This window comes from Chiloscyllium punctatum, chromosome 45 (assembly GCF_047496795.1).
Source record: "Chiloscyllium punctatum isolate Juve2018m chromosome 45, sChiPun1.3, whole genome shotgun sequence".
NCBI classification, from domain to species: Eukaryota; Metazoa; Chordata; class Chondrichthyes; order Orectolobiformes; family Hemiscylliidae; genus Chiloscyllium; species Chiloscyllium punctatum.
The window spans coordinates 58,487,039-58,496,510 of record NC_092783.1 but is presented as its reverse complement, the minus strand read 5'-3'; the positions used below and the strand labels follow the sequence as shown (position 1 = coordinate 58,496,510).

At 42.3% G+C, this 9,472-nt stretch overlaps 1 protein-coding gene across 3 annotated transcripts in view; it reads right to left on the bottom strand.

Annotated features, from left to right (window-relative positions):
- Positions 1-411: 411 nt before the first annotated feature.
- The window catches only part of LOC140467472 (cyclin-dependent kinase 18-like), a 129,735-nt gene continuing 120,674 nt past the window's right edge, over positions 412-9,472 (bottom strand). For all 3 annotated transcript variants that reach the window (XM_072563876.1, XM_072563875.1, XM_072563874.1), the window contains 2 exons: positions 8,988-9,065; positions 412-8,432 (listed from right to left, as the gene is read on the bottom strand). In XM_072563876.1, the coding sequence (XP_072419977.1) occupies positions 8,395-8,432; positions 8,988-9,065 (116 nt within the window). In that variant the 3' untranslated portion in view covers positions 412-8,394. The remainder of the gene's footprint in view (positions 8,433-8,987; positions 9,066-9,472) is intronic.

Sequence of the window (9,472 nt, the reverse complement as noted above, 5' to 3'; positions counted from 1 at the left end):
TTTCCCAACTGTTATGGTGGGGTTTAACCTCTCAGAAATAGGGATTATGAGACCACAGCACATTAGCACAATGCCCCATAATTGTAACAATGTCCTAGTACCGCGACAAGGTTCCAAACCATGGAGTTACACTCCAACTCTGATTGACTCCAAGGCTTATTTAGACACTTTTCTTACAGCTGTGGTTGACCAGTCACCTGAGAGGATCAGACCTGAGGATCAGAGCAGAGGATCATTGACTGCTCCCACACCTTCGATGATCCAGCCTACAATCTCAATGATGTTCAACAAAGGCTCTTCAAGAAACCTGAACCAAATCTTTCAGGGCTGGCACAGTAATCCAGGAATGTTCAGAAACAGAAATCATATGCTCACAAGAAGCAACCTCACAACTAAAGAACACAACCGATCTATCATCTTTTAAAGCAAATTTTAATAAACATTGAATAAATTTCAAGAGTGAAACAATTTTATATTTTCTTTTTTTTCTCTAGAATTTATAGTACAGATATAGTACAGGGTATGCTATCAAACATTCACCTAGAATGCACAGAATAAAGCCTAAGGAAGCTGTGAGCTCCAGAAAATTTCAATTTAAAATGCACTCTCCTCCCATTCCTAATATCTAGAGGCAAAACTGTTTTCAAAGTGGTGCTCCTGAGAGAAATCATTAATTGTTTTGTTGAAATGTCAGAAAAAAAACATTTGGAGCCAAATATTGGTGAGACTACTTGTTAAAATACTCAAGTGCCTTGATATATTTCTGAATGTAGTGCTCATGATGCCACAGGATACTAACACTTGGGAGAAGACCACCTTCCATTCTGAGCATCCAATGTCAGTGTCAAGTGCTCCCATATCAGGTGCAACACTGTCTTTTTACTCTGTTCTGCTCCTACATTGAGCGTAGGTATTGAAGCCTGTTTCCTGCCCCTTTGTATTACATGGAGTCTCTACATTTGGCTGCAATTTTTCTCAAGACAGGTAGGCCTGAAAAGATGCTGTAAAGATAAACAGAACTGCTCCACAGGCTCATTCGTTTTTTTGTCCTTTGACGTGCATAATTAAAAAGTGTTTTTTTTTCCAACACATGCAGGAGTCTAATTATCCTTCAAGGAGTATGTTTAAATAAGGGTGAGACGTATAATACCTACTGATTGTGGGCATGTGAGAATGCAGGTGCATGAGGGCCGTCAACCCTTTCACTGTTGGGAGACCAACATATTCATCCAATTTTAAATCGACTCGCACCTACCCAACTGTAGGCCATACCCAGTTAACCAAAGTAACATTCATGCCACACAATTGCCAGGCAATGACAATCTCCAGTAAGAGACAATCTAACTACTGCCCTTGACATTCAATGGTGCTACCAGCACTGACTCTCTCCTTATCAACATCCTGGGGTTACCATTGACCAGAAAAGCAACCATATAAATATGGTGACTATAAGAGTAGGTCAGAGGCTAGGAATTACTACAATGAGTAACTCACCTCCTGACTCCCCAAAGCCTGCCTACCATTTCTAAGACACTAGTCAGGAGTATGATGGAATATTCCCCACTTACATGGATAAATGCAACACCATTAACACTCAAGAAGCTTGATATCATCCAGGACAAAGCAGCTGCTTGATCGGCACCACATCCACTCCCTCCACCAAAGACGCTCGGTAACTGCAGTGTATACTGTAATTATATTCCACAATATGCACTGTGGAAATTTGCCAAAGATCCTTAGAAAGCATCTTCCAAAGCTATGACCACTTCCATCTAGAAGGACAAGGGCAGCATATACATGGGAACAGCATCCCCCGCAAGCTCCCCCTCCCAGCCACTCAATATTCTGACTTGGAAATATATCGGTGTTCCTTCACTGTTACTGGGTCAAAATCCTAGAATTCCCTCCCTTAAGGCATGTGGGCCAACCCACAGCAGGTGGGCCGCAGCGGTTCAAGAAGGCAGCTCACCACCACCTTCTCAAGGGTAAAAAACTTAAATTCCAGATCAAAAGCCCATCCACTCAAACTCAAACTCCAGACCAAACTTATCTACCTAATCCTAACTTCAACCCCATCAAATTTACTGTAATTGGCAAAAGAAAAAAAATAGAGACATGAAGGAAAGCATTTTCACACAGTGAATGGTAAGGATCTAGAATGTGCCGCCTGACAGTGGCATACACAATCAGGTTTTTATTTGAAAAGGAAAGAATTCAGGGCTGTAGGGAAAAGGTGGAATTATCTAACTCATTTAGACTTTGTTCTGTTAGTCCCGTGTGGGATAATGTACAGCAGGTTACCACTGGTGGTCCATAGCAATCTCTTTCATTCCAGTCCATGTGATGTCCTGCTCCTGAATAAATTTCACCAAGGAGTGGCAGTAGGTAAATTGCTCCTTTAGAGATTGAGTACATAAATGTGCTCTCCTTTTCTGCTCTAACTGCTCTGAGATGCCAACCCCCAGCTCAACCCCCAGATATATTTCACGTATCCAAACCACAGACCAACCTCACATACTTGACCCCCACACCAATCCTGTACCTAATGCCAAAACCAATTCTGTGCATCTAACCCCATTTACCCAACTCCCAGACAAAACCCGTGTACCAACCCACCAGACCAACCCCAAGTAAACGACCCAACAGCAAACCTGTGTGTGCACAACTCAAAACTTACTCCATGCATCTATTAACTCAACACCCAGATGAACTGCATGTACCCAAACCCCAACTAACCTCACATACTTAACCCTCAAACCAACCTGACTGCTCAACCTCAAGACCAATTCTCTGTATCCAATTCCGTGTACCCAATCCCGTGCACTGATCTCTATACTTACCCAAAACAACCCATGTACCCAATGCCCAGATTAAACCCATATACCCACTCACCAGAGCAACCTGTGAACCAAACCTGAGACAAACTCCACAGCACCTAGCCCTAGATTAACCCCACATACTCAACCCTCAGATCAACCCCTGGATCCACTCTCAAGACCAAACCCATGAATTCAACACCCAGACAAACTCAATGTATCCAAACTCCAGAACAATCCCACCTGCCCAACCACAGGACTAAACCCATTCACTTAACCTCTTACCTTGACCTCAAACACTTCACTCTACACAAATGTATTTAGTTGTTTTTTTAAACTTCCTTTATAATTTTACCTTCAACGTCATCCCTGTCAATATATTTTCTGGGTCTATTACTCTTAGCTGAAAATCTTTCTCCAGGATTTATTATTAGCGTTTATTTTTTGACTTTTATTGTGTCCATTATGTTGATCCTCCTACATACATTTCCTTGTCAATTGCCTAAGTAGTGTCCATTAGGTCAGGTCCTCGTCATCCTACCATGCCTGTAACAAGGAGACAAAGGTCACCAGCCCTTGGCTCCAGTTTGGAACTGTATCCGCCATAGTGGAAAAGACAAACAAGAAAATTGAGCCTGAAATAGTAAATACTGGAATGTGAGGCTGGTAAATGGACCCCTTTGCCCAGCCATTTGCTACTGCATTATTGAACCTCAGCCACGGTTTACTCTGTCTGATCTCCAATTCTAGTCATGGTTTATCTAGTGACCAAATCTCTGAGAATGCTTAACCAGTTTTCTGGAAATGAAGCTCTCGCCCCAAGGGTTGTCAGACCTCACCACAAAGACTGAACCCTGTCCTCTGCCTGAGCCCAAGTCGCCCACAAGCTGACCATGCAACAATATCATTTTCATACTAATTTGCAACATGAACCAAAGACAAGTATGCATAATACAAACAGAACTGAGGTTTCAGTTTACATTTCTCCAACTCTGACACAAGGTCATTAACCTAAAACATTAACTCTCTCTCTCTCTCTCTCTCTCTAGAGATTCTGCCTGACACGCTGTGTATTCACAGCATTGTCTGTTTTTATGACCAGTTTTTGACAAGTGCAGTATTCTGCTTTTCAGTTAGTTACATGAAGGGCCTAAAAGTCTAGTTAGCCCCTTTTCTTTACAAGATTTAAGGAATTCTGTAAATCTTTGAATCATTAAAGAAAAACTTTTGTTTTATATCAATCCTTCCAAGTTTCTTTCTTCTTTCACTGGCACATGGACCCTGGTTCAATTCCTGCTGTCGGTGATTGTCTGTGTGGAGTTTGCATGTTCTCCTACTGTCTCTGACAAAGAGGTGTCGGCTGGGTGGATTGGCCATGCTAAGATGTCTATAGTATCCAGGGATGTTCAGGCTATTTGGGTTAGCCGTGGGAAATACAGGGTTACAGGGTTTGGGTCTGGATGGGATGCTCTTTGGAGGGTTTGCCCAAAGGGAGATTTAAGCAATCCTTGGATAAGCACATGGATGATAATGGGATAGTGTAGGAGGATGGGCTTAGATTAATTCACAAATCAGTGCAACATCAAGGGCCGAAGGGCCTGTTCTGCACTGTATTGTTCTGTGTTCTATAACTCAATGGGCTGACTGGCCTCTTTCTGCACTTTAGGGATTCTATGATTCTCTACAGATTCTGCCTGACCGTCTATGGCATTTTCTGGCATTTTCTGGTTTTAAGACAGGTTTTTAACAAGCGCAATATTCTGCTTTTCAATTAGTTACATGAAAGAGTAAGAATCTAGTTAACCTTTTGTTTTACAAGATTTAAGATATTTTTAAACACTAATAAACCTTTTTTACATAAATCCTTCCAAGAACAAAAACATTTCCTGCTTCTTTCCAGAGGTCAATGATCAAATCTCCCTGCCTGCCACATCTTAGCTCCAGGCAGCAAGAGCAGGAACATCCAACTCTTATGGCAAAGCACTCTCATATTTACAACAAAAATCCAAAATAATTGCTCTCAGGACTTGGGGAGACACTTGGCACTTGAAATTGTTCAAAAAAAAAAGAATCATTGACAGATATTAGATATTAGGGGAATGATTTCCACAGTTAATAGAAATTATTTGAAGCTCAGAGCTTTCCTGTAAAGTGACACATGTATTACCATATTTGAGTATAACATGTAGACGTTTAGCATAGCAACTACACAATATCTGCCAGGGTCACAAGGTAGGTGGTGCAATCAGAGACTGGCAACAGGATAGAGAACAAAATGGATTTGCATTTATTTAGCGCTGTTCTCTAATGCAGGATATCCGAAGGCATGTCACAGCTCATGAAGTATTTCCTAAGTGCTTTTGCAATATGAGAAATTGCTGCAGTCATTTCTCCACATAAAACCTCACAAACAGCAATGTAATAGCAAGCTAATCTGCTCATTTTGTTTTTGAAAGTGATGTTGGGTAGAGAGATAAATATTGGCCTGAAGACACTAGGGCTAATTCCTCTGCTTTTCTTCAAAATAACAAGCTTGGATTGATCCGAAAGGGCAGAAGGAGACTTGGTTTAATGTTTCAATCAAAGAAGAGCCCCAGAAAGTCTCGGCTACACAAATGCAGCAAAGCAGTTTGATTGCCCAAGCACAATATGTCTCTGACAAGGACACAGACTGGATCTAACTTGAGTTTAACAACGCTATTTGCAGGACATTGCTTTCACTATTTTTGTTTGACATTCTGACTCTCTTCCAATATTTTTCCAGAAACAAGTTTGAAAAGTGGAAAACAGTGGGTCACCTTAAATCAAATGGATCCATATCAAGAGCAAGTTCTAATACAGGGCTCAGACATTCTTACCCAAGAACATTACAAAAAAGCTGTCAAGATTGGTTAGCATTCCAAAATTTAACACTGGTACATGACAGCACAGATGAATGATCAATGAGGCATTTCCAGATCACCTCCGGATTTAGCAATATTTATGCTCTTCGTAATATTGCAATTCTTCTGCTCAAAGTCAGGTGAATCATGATTAAAATGGATCAGGCAGGTAGTTTGTTTGATTGAGAAAACCTTTCATTCCTTGTTTCTACTCCCCATTTGTAGGCTTTTAAGCATGTAGACAGGTGTTTGGCAAGCTTGCTTTTATTGGTGAGTGCATTCAGTACAGGCGTTGGGAGGCCATGTTGCGGCTGTGCAGGACATTGGTTAGACCACTTTTGGAATACTGCGTTCAATTCTAGTCTCCCTGATATAGGAAGATGTTATTAAACTTGAAAGGTTTAAGGAAAGATTTCCAAGAATGTGGCCAGGGTTAGAGGGTTTGAACTACAGGGAGAGGCTAAATGGTGGGGCTATTTTTCCTTGGAATATTAGACATTGAGAGGTGACCTTGTGGAGATTTAGAAAATCGTAGGGTGAATAGCCAAGGTCTTTCTCCCAGAGTAGGGAAGTTCAAAGCTGGAGGGCATAGGTTTAAGGTGAGAGGGGAAAGATATAAAAGGGACCTAAAGGGCAACTTTTTCATAGAGAGGGTGGTACACATATGGAATGAGCTGCCAGAAGAAATGGTGGAAGCTGGTACAATTACAACATTTATAAGGCATCTGGATGGTTACATGAACAGGAAGAGTTTAGAAGGATATGGGCAAAATCCTGGCAAATGGGACCAAATTAATTTAGGATAGCTGGTCGTCGTGGATGCGTTGGATCGAAGAGTCTGTTTCCATGCTGTACGCTCTATGACTCTATAAGCCACCTCCTTCAACACCCTGCCAGGGACCCAAAGCATCTTCCCATGTCACTGTGTTCTTCCACATTCCACTGACAGGAGGCACTGTCATTGTAGGCTGTACAGGCTAGCTCATACTTTCAGTGCCATCTTTTCAACCTGAGGACATGAGAGATCTCACCTGGGCCAGGAAACAAGCATGGCCATGCCAAATGCTTCAGTTATACAGGGCAACTGGTGAGACTGTATCTGAATTACTGTGTACAGTACTTGTCACTGTACTTATGGAAGGATGTTATTTAGCCGGGAAGCAGTTTAGAGAATGTTTATAAGACTGATGAGGAAAGGTTAGCCAGACTAGGCCCGTATCTTCTAGAGTTTACAAGAGTCAGAGGTGACTTAATTGAAACACTTAAGACCCTAAGGGGACTTAACCAAGTAGATGTGGAAAGGATGTTTCCTATTGTGGATGATTCTAGAACTAGGGGTCACTGTTTAAAAAAAGGGGTTGCCCATTTAAGATAGAAGAGAGGAAATATATTTTTCCTCTCACAGGGTTGAGTGTCTTTGAAATTCACTTCCTCAAAAGGCAGCAAATACAGAATCTACAAATACTTGTAAGGTAGAGGTAGATGGATTCTTGATGAGCAAAAGGATGAAAGATGTTCGGAGATGTACAGGAATGTAGAGTTGATGTTAAAATCAGATCAGCCGTGACCTTATCAAATGGGAGAGAAGGCTTGAAGGGCCATGTAGCCTACTCTTGTTCCTTGTTTGTGTATGAGTAAATGCAGTTGGCTGAGCACTCTGCTATCCCCTCAGAGAGTGGGAAGGAAAGGAAGAAATGATTAAGGAAGAAAAGGAAGGAGAAAAAAGGAAAGAAGGAATAAAGGAAAGAAGGAATGAATGAAGGAAGGAGGAAGAGGAAAAGGGAGTGAAGAAAGGAAAGGAAGGAATAAAAAATGATAGAGGGAATGAGGAAGGAAGACAGGGAAGAAAGAACCAAACTCATACTAATTGTGATCTCATGTGATCCTACTGTGACCCTGTGCCCTATGGACTTGCCATGAACCTGTGTCCACTATGTCTGCTATCACCCTTGCCCTCTGTGCCTGCCATAAACCCTGAGAAGTCCTGAATCCATGCCCACTAGCGCCTGCAATGAACCTGTTCTCCTGGAGACCACTGTGACTCTTGTCCCCTTAGGCCTGCAGTGAATTCGTGTCCCATGAACCTACTGAATAAAGATGCGAGGATGCTTTCGATGTGCAGTTTTGAGGAAAAATTATCAGCAGCATTCTTTAATCTCTGCAAAGGCAAGGATGCAGGGAAGAGGAGAGTCAGCTGTTCGGTGTCAATGCTGGATAGTCCTAAACTGATTGGAAGACAGCTTCAGTGCATTAGCTAAACTGCTGTATTGGGATGCAGTATTGGAGAGAGGGCAGGTATGAGGATATATAGTAGTGGGCACAGTTGTAACTGGGCACTCGGGCAATGAAGCCAGTTTGTGGCATTGGGATTGATACCAAATATCTTTGATGAAGATTCAGCATTTGGTGCCAAAGTTGAGTTAGTCGGGTTAGAATCTAATCGAATTGTAGAGCAAACCTGAGGCTGTGAGTGGAGTCCTCCTGTTCCTGGTGATTTTAGTTAATGTGTAACATCACAGTTGAAGGATGCTGATCTCATGCAGACATCATCTTGGATTACTGCTGGAGCCTCACCTGGTCTCGCTCCATGCTGCAATAATGAAGCTGCCCCCACCCTCAAGTCTCCCTCCACACCCCCACCATAAAGTGACTGTGTTCTTCTGTAAGGTGGGGACGAGGCAGGAGCACGGATCCGTCTAAAATAAAACACTTTGCCTTCGATTCTTGCCCCGGGCTGGAAAATGGAAAATGACAGGTCAGATCCTTCTAGATGTGACATGTTATATGCAGGAACAGGCTATTCAGCCCATGCTGACCTTTCTGCTGCAGTTGAACCTCCAGCCACCCTTTCCCATGTAACTCTATCAGCATAACCCTTTTGTCCCTTCTCCCTCATGTGCTTATCAAACCTCCCATTAAATAGATCTAAAATCAACTACTATCTCTGATAGCAAGTTACTCTGGGGATATCAGCACTCTGATCCCACTTTACCCCAGGAATACCAGTGCCCTGATCCCAGCTAATGTGGGAATAACCGTGCGCTGATCCTGGCCACTCTGGGAATGCCAGTGTTTTGATCCCAGTTATTCTGGGAATGCCAATCCCAGAATACAAATGTTACCTAGCAGATCCCCTGAAACTTTGTTATCCAGCTTTAATGTTCAATTGTTTTATAGAGGAATCTCTGCAGTTTCCTTCACTAATCATCGATATATCTTTTGCTTAATTTTTTTCTTCTCCCCAGCAGTTCTGATCAATGCATTGGTCTGGCAAGCCACACAAACTTACCAGACTGGGGATATGAAGACCCTCGATAACCAGGATCCTTCTGCAACTGGATTTCTTTCAATGTGAAAATACTAACAGCTGTACAGGAGTGAAAGATAAAAAAAAGAGAATTTGGTTCAGCAATCTGTGGCTAAAGTTTGCTTTGCACCATCATACTCAGTCCATATAGTACTTTAGGCAAAACAGAGTACCCAGACAGGCAGTGCCTCACCAGTATCATTCCCATGTGGTCAGGAGGGGAGAATAGGGCATGGTATCCTGCCAGTTTGCTGTACACCACCTCCCCAGGACACTTTGGTATCAGGTGGTGATCAAGCAGAAACAGACCATTCAACCCAATTGGTCCCATGCAACAAAGGTCCCATTCTCCTTGCCTCACTGTTTTCATTGACTTACAACAGTGTCTGGTCAAATGATGTCTTCATTTCAAAGTCCTCACCCTGGTTTTCAAATCCCTCCATGACCTCTTCCATTCTTCTCCATCT